Source organism: Piliocolobus tephrosceles, chromosome 13 (genome assembly GCF_002776525.5).
Source record: "Piliocolobus tephrosceles isolate RC106 chromosome 13, ASM277652v3, whole genome shotgun sequence".
Lineage (NCBI taxonomy): Eukaryota > Metazoa > Chordata > Mammalia > Primates > Cercopithecidae > Piliocolobus > Piliocolobus tephrosceles.
Genome location: NC_045446.1, coordinates 97,287,761 through 97,311,595, shown reverse-complemented (window position 1 = coordinate 97,311,595; position 23,835 = coordinate 97,287,761). Strand labels below are relative to the sequence as shown.

The window sequence follows — 23,835 nt, the reverse complement described above, 5'->3', positions numbered from 1 at the left end:
GGAGACCTTCCCCATGGAGGCAGAGACTGTTCCTATAACAGGACACGAAGGAGCTCCTCTAACAATCCTGTTAGCTCATATCCTGTGTTAGCTCATAACCAGCTGGCCCTGAAAATGAGAGGGAAGGGCTGAGCCCAGTGAGCTTGGCTTCAGAGTAATCAATAAGCAAAGGCATTCCCTGGAGAGTTGTAAGTGAAGGGGTGGGAAAAAACTAGGAGTGTTTCTACTTTTTATTCCTAGGGAAGTTCCCTCCCTTCCCAGGGAGATGTGACAAATGGGGACTCAATGTCCCCCCCAATACCCTAGAAGATCATTGCACAGTTTTTAATTAGAAATAGTGGAGAAGGGAAAATTTGCCCTTTAGTTGAACTGAAAATCTGCTGCATTCATTATCTCTATTTGGTGTCTCTGGAGGCATGTAATTTTCAGCTGCCAATTTGAATGACTTTTGGTTAAAGCCGTCTTTGTAATGGCTGGAAAGTGTGCATAAATTATGACGGGAACAGTAGATTTTCTTTTAAAAGATTCCTTTGAGGGTAAGTGAATCGTTGTAATTTTGAAAAAAAAGTTTATTTGTATGATTACTTGAACATATTCTTCTTAAAACTCTTAGAATTTTAAGTTTATAATGTTTGTTTCAGCTTGTAATACTATTTAAAACAGTCTACTAAATTGGGGCCTTTATTTCATCTATAAAATGGATTTAATAATATTTCTTTCCTGGCTGAAGGATTGCAATAGAAATAAAATGAAGTAATGTATGTGAAAGTGTTTTTCAGACTCAGAGCAGTTCATGCATGTAAAGGCTCCTTGAGGTGTATCTGCTCTAGGGCTCCTTACTTAAAGCCTTCACTTCTGTAACAGGAGGAAGCTCATGTTCCCATGGCCTAGAAGTAGGATTTCAAGTGGTCATGAGAGAGATGACTTTCCACTCTTGCAACTTGTGCCGTTCTGTTTTATTTATTGATTGATGCTGTGTAATTACTCGAATTTTCTCCTAGCGCCTTGCTCCACACCTAGAATCTGAGTACTATACCTTTGGCCCTATTTCTTCATTTTCTCATGTTTGACATCCTCAGTTGTTTTAAGAAGTTTCCTGTAATGCCTATCATAGCTTCTATTTCATTGTAATAATTTTGTCAGTGGCATTATTGTTTTGTTTTTTTTGTAATGCTTTTTTTGTTTTGTTTGACTTAAATATAACATCAAAGACTCAGCTAGTCATTGACTTTATATTTAATTCTTTACTTTTCTCTCTTTCTCAGGAAATTTCTAAGATCTCTTTCAACTCTTAAATGTTCCAACTCATGGTGTTCCCATGAGGTATTCTTAACTTTAATATAAGTCTTAAATGCTTTATTACTTAAATGCTTTATATTTATGACTACTGGAGCATATTCTTAAAATTCTTATAGTTTGTCTAAAAATACTGTACATTTTATATTAAGCAAAAATAGTCTTGATTTTTTTCAAACATATTAATTTTCCCTCTACAACTAAGTTGTGATTTTCTTTAAGGCTTTTGTACCTTTGAAATATGTGTGATATGTGTATAAGTGAGGATTATTTTAGCTGCAAATAATAACAGAAAACCCAAATAAAAATGATTATGCAGCAAAACAAGTTAATATCTCATATAACAAGATGTCTCAAGGAAGGCTGGTTCCAAAAGTTTCAACTTGTTGGCCCAGGTCAGTGATTTCATCAAGGAACCAACCAGTTTCTTTCCATCTCAAATACTAAGTGCTCCCCTAACTAAGGATGAGCTTAGGGAAATATCCAAGGAGTAGGCTGCATCAGGATATATGACAATAACGTACACCTGTGATGTCTACTAGGCTTTTGTTTTTAGGTAATCCCTCACTGATAAATTTGTCCTGCTGTAAATTGCAGCCTGCCTTTGCTGGCCAGGCATGTTTTGAGAGATGCCCTTGCTATAACCTTTTATGAAAATAAACTAGTAATGTTGTTGCGTAGACACTCAGTATCTGACATCCTCAGTTGTTTTAAGAACTTTCCTGTAATGCCTATCGTAGCTTCCATTTCATTGTAATAATTTTGTCAGTGGCATTATTGTTTTGGTTTTTTATAATGCTTTTTTTGTTTTGTTTGACTTAAATATAACGTCAAAGACTCAGCTAAAGTCATTGACGTCATATTTAATTCTTTACTTTTCTCTTTCCCAGGAAATTTCTGAGATCTCTTTCAACTCACCAAGTACCATAAGAGTTGGTCAACAGACAATGAAAATAACTACTTAATGCGCATCTCCCTAAAACCAGTACCTAACTTCTATTATAAATAAGAAAGAGAACTTTTGATTAGGACTCACCTGGGAAAATGAAACTAAAATTTATAAAGATGTTTTTAGAAAAAATTTTATTTAACAATTTTTAGATTATATTACAACTATGTACTAATTTTTTAGAACAAAGAATGAGTCACATGAACTTTATTTTTGGTATTGTTTTTCTGAAAAAATATGATAGCATGATAAAAATTCCTTTATTTGACTTTTATAGCTTGATTATAAAGAGTGCATCATTGTTGTGTTGTTTGCATTATTTTTCTCTTCGTTGTGAAAGTCCTGACTCTCCCGGATTTTCAAATGTTTAATGGATTTGCATGTGATTTAAATGGCTCTCTGACATCCCTTTTATCAACTTTGGGAAGTCCCTCTTTTGTAAGAATTGCAGTTTCAATTAGTTTTGTATTTGAATTACACTGGCTAATATTTATATAATCAGCATTCACTGAAAGACTGACCAAAGGGATTACCATAATGGGCAGAGATAGCTGCTGATATTGAAGAGAGAGAGAGAGATTTGGGCAAGTACTAATTTTATGGAAGTCTGTTTATCAGTAAATATTTCTTATTATGATGACTTTGGAACTCAGTGGATAGGGATAGTTGGATAGTTGGGTAGTAAAGACCCCATCTGCTGAATGTTTGCTGTAGAGGGTCACATCTTTCAAGTATATTTCCTGCTCTCTTTCCAGGCTCTTGCTTTCAGCAAATACCTATTGAGTCCTGCCTGACCTCCTGTGATAGGGTACTGAGTAAAAATTATTTGTGCAGTATCTTGAAATACTTAGCTGAATGGGTTTTTTTAGTCATTGTTTTTTGTTTTGTATTCTCAGTCTGGTCAATCAGAATGACTCCCAGGGTACTTCTGTTCTAAGAGTTTCTTGTTTTAATGGACAAATGTTTCATTATTTTCAGATCTTTAGCACAAACTGGAAAAAACACCCAGACATTTTCTTTATACCACTTAAAACAACAATAGAGTCTGGACCGCAGACATACTGGCTTCATCTCCAGCCTCAAATTCAGCCCTCATTATTTGCCTATATAAGCAATGTTTACAGCCTCAGAAGCCAAACAATCTCTTCTTTTAGTTTTTATCTTGATTCCAGGCCCCACACTTTATTCTTATCTGAGAGTCCTTGGAATATTTACATTTCCTGAAGTTCTGAAAAATGGATTGTCTCTGCTGTGTAGCTCCTCACTCCTTTCTCTCATTCTTTATAGCTTATTTGTGAATTTTTTACTCTGTGTCTGTAGTGCCGTTAGCATTAAAAAGAGTGATCTGCCATCCTGGTGGGTGTATATTTCTCCATCTTTGTGTGTTTGTGTGTGTGTGTGTGTGGTTTGTATCTAAAGCCATGGTGACTTCTGTATGGCTGTGTATGTATTTTGATGTAGATGTGGAAAAAGAGCGTAACTCTCACATGGGTTCTTTAGTTGCATTATAGTATAATTAAAGCAGCATTGGGCCAATCTTCATTTTTCCTTTTATCCTATGGGTCTCTAACATTCAAAACTTCTGGAGTAGACAAGTAGATCTGCTGGTTTGTGGGCCAGAAATAAATAAATGCTCTACCTTGTTTGATCATGTCATTTTTTATACATTGAATTCTATTTTTCACTTTTAAGCACTTTCCTTTGGAACTTACGTTCTGAAGATTCAATTACTTTTGTGTAATTTTCTCATGTTTCAGGACCTCTTGGAAGCCAGTGTTCTCTTTTGCATAAATTGGGCAAATAAGACTCATTGCTGACAGTTCTTATCATACACTCTTTGTCTTTTTCTGTGGAGTAGGAGGAACTCCTTCATTCAAGCCCCTTCAATAAGGATAATGGTGAAGAAATATACCTGTTTCAGCCAACGGACTGCTAACAAAGTCTGTTTCACGGCATGACATCATAAAATAGAACATGCTGCTGTATTTGGAGAATTTGGAGTACCGATTCTTCCATCTTTTCAGTTAGAATGATGTGCATTTACTTTGTAGCAAGAAATAGCATTATATCACTCCATCTAGATTGTAGAACTAGAATAAAATTTAGAAAAATCAATGGAGTTCAGAAAACTACAGTAGAAACCCACTTAGGTGATATAGTTGAAACTACCAGTTGGCTGCACTTAAATTAGGGAATAGTAATAATAAAAGATACATACATACTGCAGACATTTTAACTTAACACATATAAATTCACTCATCAATATTTTGTTGTCGGGCCAAGGTCTTTGCTTCTGTGAGGGGCCACAGTGTGCTTTGTCTTTCCAGTTTTATTTCTTTAAAGTGAAGCAAATGGTTAGAGACATGAAACCATCTGAGTGTGGGGTTTTACATTTGATGTTTTTATTTCCAATATTTTATAATCCAATTTTCACATTTGTTGGAACATTATATTTATTTTTTGCCTTTATTGAGTCATTCTACAATATTCAACTTGGCTTCTATGGAAAAATGCTATCTTTTCTCACTTAATTTTCATTCATTTATTTAATATTAAATTAAATAAAATAATTATAATGATATGGGTAACAGGCACAGTGATTTGGGAACATACACAATTTGACTTGTTAAGTGTGTAGCTCTACTGGTGAGAATAGAAGTGCATGAACATATTGGAGAGTTGTCTATCATCAACAAATATTAAGGGCATGGGTACACATTATAGAAGGGATGGAGCATGTTGGTTGGTTAAATGGATGTTGGTTAAAAGAACTTTTACTTATATGACCAGCATTGTCCTGTGCATTCTAGGGGATGCAGAAACACTTTCAACCTTGATTTTTTTCCCCTCAGATATTAGCCCTGAATATCTAACTTTCTTTTTTTTTTTGAGTTGAAGTCTCACTCTGTTGTCCAGGCTGGAGTGCAGTGGTACGATCTTGGCTCACTGCAACCTCTGCCTCAGAGTTCAAGCAATTCTCTGCCTCAGGCTTCTGAGCAGCTGGGATTACAGGCGCCCGCCACCGCGCCTGGCTAATTTTTGTGTTTTTAGTAGAGACGGGGTTTCACCATCTTGGCCAGGCTGGTCTTGAACTCCTGACCTTGTGACCCACCTGCCTCGGCTTATATCCAACATTCTAAAAGGGATTTTAACTTGTCTAAATCAAAGCTCAGCATCTTTGTTTTCAGCCATTCACCGCCCACTGGCATTCTCCCATACAGAACAAAATCTTTGCTCTTTCTGGGTTTCCTGCTCTGGTTAATGAGCCCACTGTCATTAGAACATTCAGAACATGGCAAATATTCCTTTTTTTTTTTTTTTTTTTTGAGACAGGGTCTTGCTCTGTTGCCCAGGCTGGAGTGCAGTGGTGCACTCATGGCTCACTGCAGCCTCGACCTCCCAGGCTCAAGCGACCCTCCCGCCCTAGCCATCCTAGTGGCAGGGACTGCAGGTACGAGCTATCATGCCCAGCTAATTTTTGTATTTTTTGAAGAGACAGGATTTCGCCATATTGCCCAAGCTGGTCTTGAATTCCTGGGCTCAAGGAGTCTGCCCTACCTTGGCCTCCCAAGGTGCTGGGATTACAGGCATGAGCCACTGCACCTGGCTGGTGTCAAATATTTTTGACATGTATTTCTAGGATTATAAATTTTGCTTTTAAGTACTGCTTTATTACATCCCATGTTTTCTGTTAAAAACTGCTTTGTGGAGATGTAATTGATGTACCAAGGGCTGCACATACTTAATAAATGCTCATGAAACTTTCACCACACTCAAGATGATGAACATATCCATCATTCCCACAAGTATCCTCATGCACTAAGTTTTCCTCAGCACTAAAGATTTCATTTAACTCTTTTGTGGCCTGTGTTATTGCTCTTGTTACATTTGAGGGTGACTGTTGTTTATTTCTCCAGGTTCTTTTAAGAACCTTTTACCTTTTTTTTCTTTTACCTTTTGTTTTATTTTTATGATCTTGCTTATTCTGCTTATTTTGATGGGCTTGTTTATTCTGCTTGGAAATTACCAGGTTTCTTGAATCTGTAGATTGAGTTTTTCCATCAATTTTGGAAAATGCTTAGTCATTGCCTTTGTAGATTTTGCCCCTGCCCCGTTCTTTCTTCATTTACCTTTTTTCCTACATTTTTTATTTTACTTATCCTGTCTTCTGTGTTTTCTATCTTTTGTCTCTCCATGCTTTACTCCAAATAGTTTCTTCGGTCACTAATTCTTTATTTTGCTGTGTTGATGTGCTGTTAAGCTCATTCATTGATATCCTAATTTCATTTATGGCATTTTTCTGTTTTAGAATGCCTGGTTTTTCTTTATATCTACAGGGTCTCTTTTTTATCATTTCTGTTCCCTGCTGAAATGTTCAAGCTTAGCATTTATATATTTAAACATGGTAAGCATCTTTGTTTTATAGCCTATTTCTGATATTTGAGTATTTGAGGTCCCCGTAATTTTTTTCTGTTTCCCCTACTAGGCTGTCTTTTTCCAGAGCAGGTACTGTGTCTTATTTTGATTCAGAATGTCTGATATGAAGGCTGGCTTTCTATATTTATAGAAAGCTCACAGGTGATTGTGTTATATAGCTAGGATTTTATACCATTGAGTTAGAAAATGCTGAAACGCTAAAGCTGTATAGTATCAACTCCAAGGGCAGTGGGATTTTAGATTTATTCTTTAAGACAAAGAATAAATAGAAGTGAATATAGGCCCCCACTGGCAGTTCTAATTATCATTCAATTAAATATTCCAGTGCAATACTAGAAACTGAAGAAGTTAAAGGCTATGTGTATTAGTTTCAGATCCTGGGATGTTTGTACCAGGGCTGAATTAAACACTGGACTAGTTGGGGGACTTGGGTTTTAGCTTATCCCAATTTAACTTTTAATTGACCATGGAGAAAATTGTGGTGCTTTCTGTTTTAAATTGAAATCAACATGTATTACTTGCATTTTGATTGTCATTGGGAGTTGATATGCAGTTAGTAATATGAATAGTAGCTACTATGACTTCTACTCCTCTGACTATCAGCACTACCATTGCCATGATCATTACTGCCAATAGCCAACTATTCTATGCTAGAGACTGTGGCAGATGCTATATTAAGTGAACTTTTCCTCATGGGGAGCTATCTAGGGCCTCAGGAATAGATATACCCGTGACTGTTGTTCTTGTTACTCTAGCTGTCGCATTTTGGTTCTTTGTGAATCTGATGGTTTCTTTTGCTTAAGAAGGAAAGCCCAGAGAATAAACAAATAGAATCTAGAAAGTCTTCTGTCCAAATATAAAATATACACCACCCTATTTGTAAAAATACATTATTTGTGAATTCATTCATTCATTCAAAAATATTTGTTGAATATCATGTACTAGACAGACTCTAACAAGTAAACAAATACACAATTTAAAGTATTTTTAAGCTAAAATATTTTGTTACCTCTATAACCTTTTCATATATAAAGTAAAACTTAATTTTATTGAGGTGGTTTGTGAACCCATTTTTGAATGGTGGTGGATTTCACTTCATGGTTCCTGCAAATAAATGAAGCCATGGTGCGATAAGTAAGAACTCAAAGCAAGTGGTCTCAGTGTAAACACATCAACATAAGTGTATTATTTGTTAGGCATTTAAGATAAGCATTTATAATATTGAATATGCAATGATGGTTAAAGTGTCTCCAATTTAGTATTTTCTTTTTTAGCTTATTTTCCAGTTATTGCAACATATGTTTTGTTCTCTATTGTGCCATTTGACAGTATGTCTAGACCATTAGCTAAAAAGATGCCTTTTATTTTTATTTTACATTACACTTGAGCTTAGCTAGACAAAACAGTTCAAAGCCATTTGTTTTTGGGGGTGAAGAGGAAGAGAGGGCAGAATCTATTTGTTCAGCAGCTGAGACCTAGTTTTGGAGGTCAGGGTTGTGTTTGAAAGCTGGAATTTACTGACTTTTGCTATACAGTAGATTTTTTTGTGGTGTTTTCTTTTTAAATTTTTGCTGGATCTAATTTTGCCTATTTCACATATGCAGTACTGCAGGCACATTTCCATATATATACCCTAAATGTGTGCATGGTACCTGATCAACTAGGAAAGCTTCTACACCAGAAGCGTCAAACGCTGTTCTGCCTCTCGTTTTCTCTCAGTCGCAGTGAGAAATAAGTGCCTTTGGACCACAGTGGTATTTAGTGGCTGCCCATAACACTTCAGCGCCCACTCTTTGGTGCTATAGGGCACCATCCTGTGCTAATGTGTGCAATTTTTCTCCTCTCACGACCAGGTTATTGAGGCTTATACTTTATGAAATTGCTACTGGCTGCAGTACAAGGGAATAGAACTTGTTTTCTTTTAGTCACTTTCAAACGGGAAGTCCTGTATGTTGATTACAGGATGTGTTGGTGACATTGCCACTTTTCCTTCGAGTTTCATAAGACTTTGTGTGTGGGGGTCGTTTTCCATTTTTGCTTTTTGTTGTTGTTTTGTTTTTTAAACATCCCTTACCAGTAGGAATCAGGGAAGGGAAACAGGTTTGTGGTGGGCCTTGATTTTTTTTTTTTTTTTAGGCAGAGTCTCCTCTGTTGCCCAGGCTGGAGTGCAATGGCGCAATCTTGGCTCACTGCAACTTTCACTTCCTGGGTTCAAGCGATTCTCTTGCCTCAGCCTCCTAAGCAGCTGGGACTACAGGCGCCTGCCACCATGCCCGGCTGTTTTTTGTATTTTTAGTAGAGATGGGGTTTCACGGTGTTGCCCAGGCTTGTCTCAAACTCCTGACCTCAAGTAATCTGCCTGCCTTGGCCTCCCTAAGTGCTGGGGTTACAGGCATGAGCCACTGTGCCCAGCCAGTGGGCCTTCATTTTAACCTGTTCTAAAGGAGCAGGCCATATGGCATAGGTAGAAGGTTTAAAGGTCACTAGCATCAGCCATTAGTCTCCAAGGTGTCTCCAGGGCAAAATTACTGTCAATTACTCTGGCCTGGAAATACCAGCAAGCTTTTCTTCCAGTTACTCTTAGCAAAGTGTACTTCTGGGGATATCACCTTTTGTGGAATTTCCTCTTTGCTATTTAAAATAAAAAGCAAACTCTCATTTCATTTGAGTCAAATGAAATTGTTAGCACAACTATAAAATATTTCTGTTTGGTAGACTATGGGAAACAGGTGGACTTTCAGCTATGAAATATTTTCTCTAGTTAAATATAGTAAGTTCTACCCTCTTAGCTTTTATCATTCTCTATGAATCACACATCGTTTTTCACATGATATTGTCGCTTGTCCAGATATTCTTTTGGGATTTCTCTAAAAGGGTTAATGATCTTGGCCTCTTTCTAACCATTAATGATCAGGATTAAATTTGTCTTCTTTCTCAGAAGTATTCCCAGTAGCAATATATTCTTCTTTATCCTATTCAGGCAACATGGAGATCTGTTTATTTCTTCATGTGCTTTTCTGTTATGAATGTTAACTTTTCTTGGTTGATAGATTGATAACTGTATCTGGCATTTTTGTTCTGTTGTATTTTGGGTGTGTGAAAGTTGCATAAGACGAGAATGTCTAAGGTTTTTGTTTGCTTAGGACTGGACATTATCCTCGGTCATGCCCTGTAAGCTTGCTGGGCACTTGATCTTTATTGACTCTGCCATCTCAGAAAATAGAGAAAATAGGTAAAAACAAAAAGAATAATTGGAAAAGCTCCTGTGGAGCAAAATTTTCACATGGCAGAATGATTCAGCAGTTTCAGGGAAACTTTATTGATTGAACAGTTTTTTAAAGTCTTTTTATTTTGTGGTCTTTTAACAAGCATTTAGTTAAAGTACAGATACTTTAAATGTGATGATACTGAAAATACTTTATTTTGATGATGGAATGTTGTAAGAAAAATTTAATTTTCATAGGAAGCCTACGTTTAATTTTATAAGTAAAATTATATCTAAATTAAAAAATCCTGGCCGGGCGCAGTGGCTCAAGCCTGTAATCCCAGCACTTTGGGAGGCCGAGACTGGCAGATCACGAGGTCAAGAGATCGAGACCATCCTGGCTAACATGGTGAAACCCCGTCTCTACTAAAAAATACAAAAAACTAGCCGGGCGAGGTGGCGGGCGCCTGTAGTCCCAGCTACTCGGAGGCTGAGGCAGGAGAATGGCGTGAACCCGGGAGGCGGAGCTTGCAGTGAGCTGAGATCGGGCCACTGCACTCCAGCCCGGGCGACAGAGCGAGACTCCGTCTCAAAAAAAAAACCAAAAAACAAAAAAACAAAAAAAACCCTATACTGTCAAATTATATGCCAAAATAAGTTTCAGAGATATAAAGGCTAAAATGTGTAAAAAAAAAAAAAAAAAACCCAGAAAATCTGTGATAAAATAGGAGAGAGTATTTATCTGATCAAGACGGGAGCTTTGTAAGCATATTAGGAAATTGTGTTTTTGTGTTTTGTAGTCATAAAATAGATTGACAACATTAAAAAAATGCAGACCTTCCAAGGCTGGCTATATAAATTGCGGGGCCCAGTTCCAAATGAAAATGTAGACTCCTTATTCAGAACATAGGAAAATGGACCAGAAAGGCACTAAAGTATAAAACTTTTCCTTCTGTGGTCTTTCTCATCTTGTCAAAGTGATTTGTGTTTTCTATTTAGTGCCATCAGTGTAAATAAATCTAAATTTTGCTTTATGGGCATGAATTTTACCATTTTTCTTCATATTGTGTGACACTAGTTTTAAATGCAAATGTAAGAACATCTAACTCGTGTGGAATGAGCAAATTTTTTTTTTTTTGTCTTCAACTTTTATTTTAAGTTCAGAGGTACATGTGCAGTATATGCAGGTTTGTTACATAGGTAAACATGTGCCATGGTGCTTTGCTGCACAGATCATCCCATCACGTAGGTATTAAGCCCAGCATCAATTAACTTTTCTTCCTGATGCTCTCCCTTCCTCCACCACCCACCTCCAACAGGCTCCAGTGTGTGATGTTCCCCTCAATGTGTCCATGTGTTGTGATCATTTAGGTACCGCTTATAAGTGAGAACACGTGGTGTTTGGTTTTCTGTTCCTGTGTTAGTTTGCTGAAGATAATGGCTTCCAACTCCATCGGTGTTCCTGCAAAGGACATGATCTCATTCCTTTTTATGGCTGCGTAGTAGTCCATGCTGGTATATATGTACCACATTTTCTTGTTCTAGTTTATCATTGATGGGCATTTACATTGATTCCATGTCTTTGCTATTGGGAATCACCAAACTTAAACAATTTGTATTTTGTACTTGTACATTCATTTGTGATCATTTTTACCAGAATAGTGGAAACTCTGCACAAAACTAACCCAACAATAGCCATTTTTGTTTCACTTCTTGATTTGAGCACCTTCTGCTAACGTTGTCTATCTTCTGTTTGCTGATGAGTAAGGAAGGACTGGAAGGAAATGGAATTACGAATTTTTGAGGAGTCTGGCTCCAGGCTGAAACCCTATATGATTTCTCAGGCCTCACCATAAGCAATCACAAAGGCTTTAAAACCTGGTGGCCTCATGGGGGAAAGCTGCCCTCCCCATAGTAGACTTGATGCATAGCCAGTGCATTACAGTCTAAGTGAAGTTGTAATGAAGGGGTCAAACCTCCCTGACTGGTCATGCTCTTATGCCTATTTGCATTCCTAGCCCAGACACCTTCATTCCTCGATCTCTTCATCTGAGGTCTTTGGCTGAGGTCCTCTTCAGGCACCTCTGCCAAGGCCTTTTTGTGGAGGAAGGAGTTGGAAACCTCAACGACATTTTCCTTAGTCTGACTTAGTACTAGCTACTTTTCAATTCCTAGTCCCTCCCCTCACCCTTCCCTGACCGCTGAGTTTATAACTCTGCCGGAACCTTTCATTTGGGGCCCCCTCAGCAGTGAGACAATCCCCACATTCACGACGATCCACCTCACCCTCAAGTCATGCAGTGTACAGTGGAGAAAGATGGGGCTGGGGGGAGTTGGTGCTTCCTCAGGTTTTAAACCTTTGTTTGTACTATTATATCACAATAAGTGATCAACTTTCATTTTTGGCTTGTTGCATTGATCCACTACTCTGAGCTCTTTCTTTCAGCCTTCAGGTTGTCGTGTCATTCTGGGTTCTTCTACGTTATCATTTTCACTGTTAAGTGGTTGGCTAACACAGGGAAGTAACATCAAGAAGAAGGGATATGATGGTGGGGTTCCTTGTGTTAAAAGAAAAACTTTAGACAAGTTAAATTTAATCAAGTTAATTGCACAATGAATGATTCATAAATCGGGCAGCACCCTGAACCAGAATAGATTCAGAGAGACTCCAGTGCTGCCGAGTGGTTGGAGAGAATTTACGGACAGAAAAAGTAAAGTGACATACAGAAGACGGAAGTAAGGTACAGAAACACCTGGATTAGTTACAGCTTGGTGTTTGCCTTATTTGGACATGGTTTGAACAGATGGCCACCTTTATTGTGTGAAACTCAGTGATTGGTAAAAGAGTAGGTAGCAGTCTGTTTAGACATCCAGTTAGATTACAGTTCTATGTATGAAGTATGTGTGAAGAAACATTTAGGCTGAACTTACAAGGAGGCAACTTTAGGCTAAATTTAATTTAACACTTGATTGCTTGTGTTTGTTAGAACGCCATTGCCTTCTTTCTACATTTGAATCAAGTTCTGGCGGACCCTCTAGGCTGTCAGTGTACCCACTCACTCAGTGGTAGACATAAAGTGCTTACTGTGTACTCTGAGTCTTGGTGAACTCTCACACTTTATGTGTTCATGGGACATTGTGGACGTATACCCAAATGGGCCTCAAGGAACTGTGGACAAGCATATTGCATGTATCTCCTTGCTCAAGCCCATGCTCCATTGTTACATCAGACTTCAGTTAACACAAGTCCAAAGATAAAGTTAAGAATTTCAATCAGCAAGGAAAAAACAAACAATCCCATCAAGAAATGGGTTAAGGACATGAATAGACAATTCTTAAAAGAAGATATACACCTGGCCAACAAGCATGTGAAAAAATGCTCAACATGGCTAATTATCAGGGAAATGCAAATCAAAACCACAATGCAATGTGATGCCCCCTTACTCCTGGGAGAATGGCCATAATAAAAAAATTTTAAAAAAAGGATGTTAGCAGGGATGTGGTAAAAAGGGAACACTTTTACACTGTTGGTCAGAATGTAAACTAGTACAACCACTATGAAAAACAGTGTGGAGATTCTTTGAAGAACTAAAAGTAGATCTACCAATTGATCCAGCAGTCCCACTCCTGGGTATCTAACCCAGAGGAAAGGAAGTTATTATACAAAAAAGATAATTGCACACACATGTTTATAGCAGCACCATTTGCAATTGCAAAAGTATTGAACCAGCCCAAATGCCCATCAATCAACAAGTGAATAAATAAAATGTGGTATATATAGACGATGGAATATTACTCAGCCATAAAAAGAAACAAAATAATGACATTCACAGCAACCTGGATGGAATTGGAGATCATTATTCTAAGTGAAATAACTCAGAAATGGAAAACCAAACATCGTATGTTCTCACTCATAAGTGGGAGCTAAGCTATGAGGATACAAAGGCATAAAAATGATACATTGGACTTTGGGGACTTGGGGGAAAGGGTCGGAGGTGGGTGAGGGATAAAAGACTACACATTGTGTACAGTGTACACTGCTCGGGTGACAGGTGCACTAAAATCTCAGAAATCACCACTAAAGAACTGATCCATGTAACAAAACACCACCGGTTCCCCAAAAACCTATTGGAGAAAAAAAAAAAAAAGATGAGGAATGGTCAGTTTGATACAGAAAAAGAAAAATATTTAGCTTATTTGGTTGTATATTTTTCTTCCTTGAAACTTGGCTTGTATATGCCAGGACAGGTGTTTCAAAATTAATTAATATCATGTTCCTATATCTCTTGTGAGTTCTAATGACTTGTTTAAGCTGAAATTTTCCTATTTGGAAATCATTACTCTGTTGATGGGAGGGAATAAGTTTGAATTTCACAAATACATATGTATTGTGTCTTTGTAAAACATGTTGAATATTGGCCAAAAAGTGTAACTTCTAGGTGGACATAGAGCTTTTTCTCTTCACTATTGTAGCCTTTGATATCTCCCCCAATGATTAATAAATATTTGTTTAATGAATTAGAGTCTAGTCTTCTAGAATATTTTCCCATCATGATGGTTTTCATCTGGATATCTGGACATGGATTTCCTTTAAGCCACAGATAATTGTCTCTGATAATAAATATGCTCATTATTCTTTCCTAGGTGTGGGCCTTGGCTTCTATTAAGAAAATTGAAACCTTTATAAATTGATGTAAAAAGGGGCCACTGTGGTTTTCCGATTTTCCCCCAACAATTTATTATGAAATTTTTTTTTTCTTGTGAGGCGGTGTCTCACTCTGTTGCCCAGGCTGGGGTGCAGTGGCATGAACTCAGCTCACTGCAAGCTCCGCCTCCCGGGTTCAAGCAATTCTCCTGCCTCAGCCTCCCGAGTAGCAGGATTACAGGTGCCCACCACTATGCCTGGCTAATTTTTTGCATTTTTAGTAGAGACAGGATTTCTCCATATTGGCCAGGCTGGTCTCAAACTCCTGACCTCAAGTGATCTGCCCACCTTGGCCTCGAAGTGCTGGGATTACAGGCGTGAGCCACCACTCCCAGCCAATTATGAATATTTTCATACAGAAAAGTTGAAGAATTGTACAGTAAATACTTATATGTCTACTACCTAGATTCTACAATTAACATTTTAATATACTTGCTTTAGCAAATAATCTAACCATCTTCTCATCCTTCTGTCTGTTTATTGGTCTATCTTTTATGTATACATTTTGAGAAAGTTGCAAGTATCAACACATTTCATGTCCAAAAACTTCAGAATTAATCTCCGGTGTTTCGAATGCTTTCAGGGTATGACCATAGGAAATTATATGTAGACATTTGGAACAGATAACTGTTAGGAAATTAAACTCCATCACTTTATTTTATTTTCCATACTTAGATTGGAAGGATAGGTTAGAAAGGAAGAAAACTATTTTAGCTCTGTATACTTTTTAATAGTTTACAGAGAATTTTCATGTGTATTATCTCGTTTGATCCAATATTACTATTAGTAGTAATAGTAGCTAACATTTATGGAATGCTTACTTTGTATTGGGTACTGTGCAGGTTTACCTTTAAGGAAGGTACTATGCTAAATCCTTTTCATCCCACTTACAGTTGGTTGTCATATCTATTTTTCAAATGGATTGATTTGTTCACTTAAAATAATAGTTTTCAGCCTTGTAGTAAGCTTTTTAATTCATATTTGTCAGCTGCTGCTATTTTTAGACTGAAGTCTTTGGTTTTTGGTGTGTTCCTAGGACACAAGCATTTTCTTGGATATTTTATCCTTATAGGTTGCTATTCAGAATAATATTTGAGCATAACTTAGGAAAAGTTGCTGAAAATGTTCCTGGTTTTTTTTTTTTGTCTCTTTATTAATCAACCTCTAATCCCGGTATGTTACATTACTTTAAAGGCGCAAAATCTCATATAATCTAATGGATTATATGAGAGTGTGCATTTAATAGTTATTTCTTCTTAGATTATTAATTATTAATATTCTATGAATAATAAACAATAGCTACTTTTTGTGTATTTATTATACCGTATGCCAGTTATTGTGATTATCTTTATAATTGTCTGTATAATTTATGTAAAATACTGTAAGAGTTGAGAAGCAGAGTGGGGTTAAATGACTTGTCCTGTGTCACGTGACTAATAAATGAAAGAGCCAGGATATGAGTGTTTCAGCTCCAGAGTCCGTGTTTGACCTCTACTCTGCTGTTTTCCATGGTGTGATCCTGAGACCACCTGCTTCATAATTTCTTGGGGTGATTATTAGATATGTAGATTTCTGAGCCTCACTCCAGACCTGCTGATTCTGAATCTCTGTGGATGAAATACCTTTTCTTTTTGTCATTCAGTTGATTCTCATGTACAGTAAGGTTTGGGAACCACCGTGCTATGCTTTTCTACAAGCATTATTATGTTTTAATCTCTGTTAGCCTAGAAAAATAGCCAAACTCTATTAATCATTCTTATCCTTGGAGTATATGAAATTTTGGATTGATCATTATGCTTTTATCTTTGCTTCAAGATTGTCATGGATTTTAAGCACCCAGATGGTATTGCAGTGCCAGTTATGTTGCCTCGTCGGAGTTTGCTGGTGATAACGGGAGAATCTAGATACCTTTGGACCCATGGGTATGTATTGAAATATGACAAGATTCTTTTTACTTTATGAGACTTCTCATTCTTCTGTGTCTGAGCCACAGGGACCATGCTCTGTGCCTGCAGATTGAGACTTCTGGGTTCAGAACTCCTAGGGGCATCTATCTAGTTTTGTTTTTGTTAAACATGACCTTTTCACTTGGAAAAAAATTTTAATTTATAGCAAACTTGCAAGCATAGTACAGTGAACTCCCTTCGCCTTTTACCTGCATTTACTAATTTTGAATATTTGGGACATTTTTTATTTCTCTCTCACCTATGTTATCATTTTTTTTTTACTGAATCATTTTGGAGTAAGTTATAGACATCATGGCTTACTCTTCTATGCTTCATTGTGTATTTCCTAAGAACAAGGACATTGTGTATGTCAGGGATTGGCAAGCTATGGCTAGTGGGCCACATTCAGCTCTCAGGCTGTTTTTGTACAGCTCTTGAGCTATGAATGGTTTTTACATTTTTGAAGGCTGTAAAACAAAAAAACAATGAAGAATGTTTGACAGAGACTATATGTGGCCCTCAGTGCCTAAAATATTCACTCTCTGGCCCTTTACAGAAAAAGTTGGCCAACCTCTGTTCTATAAAACCACAGTGCAGTGCTCAAATTCAGGAAATTCAACATTGATAAAATACTCTTATTATACTCTTATACAATCCATATTCAAATATTGCTAGTTGTATGTTATAGTGCTTTAAGCATTCTTTCTGATCCAGGACTCAGTCTGTGATCCCACGTTATGTTTAAATCTTGTTAATTCTGTTTAGTCTTTTATTTGAAACAGTTTCTCAACTTTTCTTTGCTCTTAATGACATTGACTCTTTTAAGGAGGCCAATAGTGTTGTAGAATGCCCTGCAATTTGAGTTTGTTTGATTTAATCAAAATCTAAAGAAATGAGTATGTGCTTCTGTTAGGGATACATCTTTAGCCTTTTGAGGAGAGACCATTACACTGCTGAAATTTACATATTTTGTCCCTTAAAATACTGCTGAGTTCTGTATTTATTAACTGTGTTCTGCTTTGGAGCTTTTAGCTGTCATATTTTTATAAAAATTCAATAAAATGAACATGTAAATGATTTTATAACCTGTCCTAAATGTGAGCCATTAAAAAATGATGACCTGATTCTGTGCACTGGGGCTTAAATTTATGTGATTTTTTTTTCATGGCCATTAAAATATTTGCAGTTAAAATGAAAACAAAAAATGATGATGTGATCCGTTAATTTCAGGTCTTCTTAGAATTCTGAGAATGATGACATTTTCTTTTCTGGGTTCAAGCATTTTTGCTATCAATAATGTTTAAACTTCTTAAGAGTAATATTATAACAACAGCCAATATAAAGTTAGAAATTACTTTTCATGTATATATTGTGAAAATATTTTAATCTATTCTGGTAATGGTACAGGTTAATTTTCCTAAAACAACATTTGATCACATTATTGTCTTACTGAAAGCATGTTGTGCTATTAAATGTTGATAGAGTTGTCTCTGGAAAGTTAGATTATAGGTAATATTTATTTTTAATCTTTGCTCTGCAATCAGAATTCTCTACAGTATTTTTAGGGAAAAAAAACCTGAGTATTATTTTTGTGCCTGCCATTGATACACATTGCCTGTAACATCACTGTGTGTGTGTGTGTGTGTGTGTGTTAGGAAGAGAGAGAGATGGGGAAATGGGGGAGAGAGTGAGAGAGGGAGGCAAAGAGACCAGAGGCAAGAAACAGAGAGAGAAAGAGAGATACATGATATATCAACCATTGACATGTTTATAAGAATCTTTGGGTGGAAAGGAGAATAGATTGGAAAAGCATATTTAATACACTTAAAACATGGTAAGTGTATTGACTTGATAAAACTTTTTGATTTCTATGCTGAAAAACAAAAGCACTAGAAAGCATTGTAGAGGGACATGGATTGAAAAAAAGTTAACACTGTCCTGTAATTTTAATTCCAGATACCTCAATCTAACTTTAATTTGTTCAAGTTCAAATTTACTATTCTAGCCGTCACACCTTAAATCAAAGGTGGAAGACCGGCAACACAGGGGTACACTTAATAGTCAGGTATTTTCTGTTTGGCTGATGCAACAGTTGTCCACATGGTGGCAGTTTATTTTTTTCAGTTTTCTACATATAAAAATTAGGAGTTTTCACATAAAAATTTGAATTTTCAGCCTTTCTTGAAAATTGAGAAGATCTGACAACACTGAATCTTACTATTGCTTGGCAGCAGTACCTGAAACTATGTATCACTAGCATTCCTTAGGTGGGGGCCTATTTCTCTAGTTCCCTACAGTTGCTACCCCTTTCTGTTACTCCTTGATCTAAGACTGAGCATCAGTTGTCATTTAACACTGAGCTTGTACTATTGTTTTTATCTTATTCAGTGAAAATTGTAGAAGACAGGGCTGGGTACAGTGGCTCACACCTGTAATCCTAGCACTTTGGGAGGCCAAGGTGGGCAGATCACAACGTCAGGAGTTTGAGACCAGCCTGGCCAATATGGTGAAACCGCATCTCTACTAAAAGTACAAAAATTAGCCAGGCATAGTGGCATGTGCAAGTAGTCCCAGCTACTCGGGAGGCTGAGGCAGGAGAATCACTTGAAGCCAGGAGGCGGAGGTTGCAGTGAGCCAGCCAAGATCGCATCACGGTGCTCCAGCCTGGGTGACAGAGCGAGACTCGGTCTCAAAAAAAAAAAAAAAAAGGAGATGGAATTTAGCCTGAATGAGAATATATGTTTCAAGAAAAATGGCACAGAACACTGCTTTTTTGAAATGAAATCCTATGTATTTAATGATAAACAATATATTTCTAAACAGGTTCACCTGTTTCATTTATTTATGCCATCTGACTGGCCCCAGGAAGCATTATTTCATGAGGTTATGTGAATGCTCCTTTTAACTTATTTCTGGAGCATTTTCCTTGTGCCAGGAATTGTTCTAAAAACTTTACATATATCAACTCATTTAATTTACACAATCATAGTGGGAAGTTTTTTCCATGGTTTTGTCCTTATTTTTGAAGGAAATTGGAGCATAAACAAGTTAAGTAACTTGTCACAAAGTTACTAAGTTAAGTAACAAAGTCACAAAGCAGTAAGTCTCAGAGCCAAGATCAGAAGCCAGGCAGTCTGTTTTCAGAATCTGTGCTCTTACCAATGATATTATGGCTAAATTTGCTTGCTCCCTTTTCTCTGAACTTACACTGTGCCTTCTAACCTTCACACCTTTGCCAGTCCTGTGTCTGTTAACATATAGCTCTTTTACTTCCTTCATAATTTATCAAGCTTTCCTGACTACATAAACTTGAAATAATGTATTCCTTATCTTAACTTTTAAAGTCTGTATTGTTTCCTACTACCTTGAGATGTCTCTAATATTATATTGAACTATTATTTAAATCTATAAAACTCTTTTTATATTCTTAGTGAATATTGTCCCAATTTGATTATAATTTGAGTGCAGGGGGAAAAAGATGTTTAGCAATGTTTACATAAGTCATTACTTTAACACATGCATTACCTGTTCTTAAACATTTGAGATTGTTGGAAAAGCAGTTAGGAACTCCTTGGCCTTTGCCTAAAGTTACACTTTAGGCAAGTGAAGTAATTGATTTAAAAGAGCCAAACAGAGAATGACTTACTCTTCAAAAGAGAAATTAGTTTGCTAACAAGAGCTTCAAGATACTTACTCCTCTAAAATATATTGACTTTGTTCAATACCGTAGTTTTAATCATTTATAGCTATTAAAACAAAAGTAATATAAATTTGGGCAATGATTGCTTTCTTTTTTTTTCCTCTAAAAAATTGCCTTTAGCACAAGCTTTTTAAAAAGAGCCATTCTCCTACCTTGTTTTATGAGGCTGGCATTAATTACCCTTGACATCAAAACATGTGAAAGACATTAACTAAAAGAAAATTACAAACCCACATCTCTCATAACGGAGATGAGAAAATCCATAACAGAACATTAGAAAGTCAAATCTTGCAATATATATATAAAAAGAAAATATAACCTAGCGGAGTTTACACCAGTATTTCACAGTTGGTTTAGCATTTCAAAAATCAATGTAATTCATCACATTAAAGGAATAAAGGAGAAAAGGCATAATCATCTTGATTGATGCAAAAAGTATATTTGACAAAATTTAGTACCCATTCATGATAAAAACCCAGCAAACTAGGACAAGAAGGGAACTTCTTCAGTGCAATAAAGGGTGTTTATGAAAAACCCACAGCTGACATCATACTTAATGGTATTCTGTTGAACGTTTTTTCCAAAGATACTGAACAAGTCAGAGATATCCGCTCATACTTCTTCTATTTAATGTTATATTGGATATCTTAGCCAGTATGAGAAGTCAAGGAAAAGAATTAAAAATCATAAATATTTGAAAGGAAGGAGTAAAATTCTTTATTTGTAGATTACGTTATTGTGGATGTAGAAAATCCTAGAGAATCTACAAAACAAGTTCCAGAACTAATAAGTGAATTTAGTGGCATACAAGGTCAATATTTAGAAATAAATTTTTAGAAGATGAAATAAAAATGCTATTTAAAATAGCATCAAGACTCATAAATATTTCCTTTCCAGTACTCAGAATTAATTTATTGGAGTGTTGTTTAAAATGCAATTAGCCTGAGAATTCTGTTTCTTACAACAGATGGAGTGAAATATAGCAGTGACAAAATGAAAGTTGAGAATTGGAATACATTGTATTTTTCATTTTAGGATCAAATCCATTTTAGGTCGACATTTCTCTTTCTAGATCACCTGGCTGTTATTATAGTAAAGAGGTATCAACAACTTAAGTAAACAATAGCAATTTTATATAGTTTGCTGAGATCCTTCAGGATTAGCACATTCTCTGTGAATATGAAGCCTACTTCCATAGAGAGATAACCTTGCCTAGAATAAATCAAGAAGATCTGAGTCATAGGAATAAGTTTTTAAAAGATATATAACACACATAGACTGAAAATTCTAGGAAAATTATTGCTATCCCTAGGAAACTTAATATGGTTAGTACATCAGTTGTCCTTCAAATCTATGGAGACAGTGTAATTCCAATCAAAACTCCAGAAGGCTTTTTTTTTTTTGTCAAAATTGACAAACTGATTCTAAAATTTATAAGGAAATGTGATTGTCAAAACAATCTTGAAACAATGTTAGGGGATTTATTCTGCTTGATTTTTAAGACTTACTATATGGCTATATAGTCAAAATAGTATTGTTGTACAGATAGACAGACAGATCAGGGTGACAGAATATAGTCCAGAGATAACACCACACATACAAGGTCAATTGATTTTTGCCAAAGATACCAATGTAATTAAATGTGGAAAGGAAATTTTTCATCAGATAGTGCTGAAACAACTGAATATCCGTGTGGAAATAAAATGAACCTGAATCTATCTCATACCATTCACAAATATTAATTTGAGGTAGATCATAGATTTAAATGTAAAAGCAAAAACTATAAAATGATCTAAAGAAACTTTATAAAAAGCTATTTTTGTAACCTTGAGGTAGCCAAAGTTTTTTTAAAGAGAGATTTCATAACACACTTACTATTAAGAAATAATAAATTAGGCCAGGCGGGGTGGCTCACGCCTGTAATCCCAGCACTTTGGGAGGCCAAGTCGGGCGGATCACGAGGACAGGAGATCGAGACCATCCTGGCTAATACGGTGAAACCCTGTCTCTACTAAAAATGCAAAAAATTAGCCAGGTGTGTGGTGGGCGCCTTTAATCCCAGCTGCATGGGAGGCTGAGGCGGGAGAATGGCATGAACTCAGGAGGCGGAGCTTGCAGTGAGCTGAGATTGCACCGCTGCACTCCAGCCTGGGCGACAGAGCGAGACTCCGTCTCAAAAAAAAAAAAAAAAAAAAAAGAAAGAAATAATAAATTAGACCTCATCAAAATTAAAAACTTCTGCTCATCTAAAGACACCATTGAGAAAATGAGAAGGCAGCCACACATGGGGAGAAAATACCTGCTGTGTATTTATGCTTACATCTATGTGTTTATCATTCTGTATCTAACAAGGAATTGGGCAAAAGTGTTGGACAGATCCTTCATCAAAAAATGATCTATGCATGTCTAATAAGCACATGAAAAGATGTGTAACATCATTAATCATTAGATAAATAATAAAACTGCAATTTCATACCACATACTACTCACTAAAATGACTAAAATTTAAAACTCAGAAAAGACCAAGTGTTGGTGAAAATGTTAACCAGCTTGGAACTCTCTCATGTTGCTGGTTGCAGTGTAACATTGTACAACTACCTTGGAGAACCAGGAGTTTCTTACCTTATGACCCACCAATTTCACTCCTTATTACCTGTTAAAACCCACCAATTTGACTCCTAGGTATTTTCCCAAGAGTAATAAAACTATATATCCAAAAATGATATGTATAAGAATGTTCACAGAAGCTGTATTTGTAATAATCCCAAACTATGGACTTGTAATTACCATGTAGTCGTTTTTAATTTTTAAAAATCCAGTCCAGTAATCTTTGTTTTTAATTGGAGTTTTTAATACTTTTACATTTAATATATTACTGATAATGAATTTAAATTTACCATCTATTTGTTTCCTCTTGGCATCAGCTGTCCTTTTTTTTCTTTAGAATTGGTGTTAATTAAATGTTTATTTTATTTCCCCCTGGAATAATTTGTTGTACATTCTTTTAATATTAGTGTCTTGAAGATAATTTCCTTAAATACTTTTATTTCTTTGTTTTTCTGCAATGTCTAACAATTCAGAGAATCCATTAGATATTTGTAATAAATTCTTCTAGATTTTCTCTATTCACTTAACATTTTTAAAGGCCTGAAATATTTTTAATACAATGTTAAGTAAATTTTTTTGACTATTGCTTTTAGAATCACATGCAGAAAATTTGATACTGTTCAAGCATCTGAGAGTCATAAAAGTGGAATTATCACCAGTGATGTTGGAGACTTAACTTTAAGCAAGAGGGGACTACGAACATCATTTACATTTAGGAAAGTGAGGCAAACACCTTGTAACTGTAGTAAGTATATATTCTTATCTCTTCTGTAAAATGGAGTCAATTTAATATAAAAGTCCTTTAAGGTCCTGTCAACACCTAGGAGAGCTTTTTCTGAATCTCTTTAATTGCATTTCCTGTATTTTGCCTTGTATTGCACTTTCATGCACTTTTTTTCCTTTATCAAATTTATTTATTTATTATTATACTTTCAGTTCTAGGGTACATGTGCACAACATGCAGTTTTGTTACATATGTATACTCGTGCC

The 23,835-nt window shown here is 36.1% G+C and overlaps 1 protein-coding gene across 7 annotated transcripts in view; it reads left to right on the top strand.

Annotated features, from left to right (window-relative positions):
- Positions 1-23,835, top strand: part of ALKBH8 (alkB homolog 8, tRNA methyltransferase) — a 66,401-nt gene that overhangs the window by 17,162 nt on the left and 25,404 nt on the right. For all 7 annotated transcript variants that reach the window (XM_023208167.2, XM_023208166.2, XM_023208173.2 and 4 more), the window contains 2 exons: positions 16,408-16,514; positions 23,439-23,590. In XM_023208167.2, coding sequence (XP_023063935.1) covers positions 16,408-16,514; positions 23,439-23,590 — 259 coding nt within the window. The remainder of the gene's footprint in view (positions 1-16,407; positions 16,515-23,438; positions 23,591-23,835) is intronic.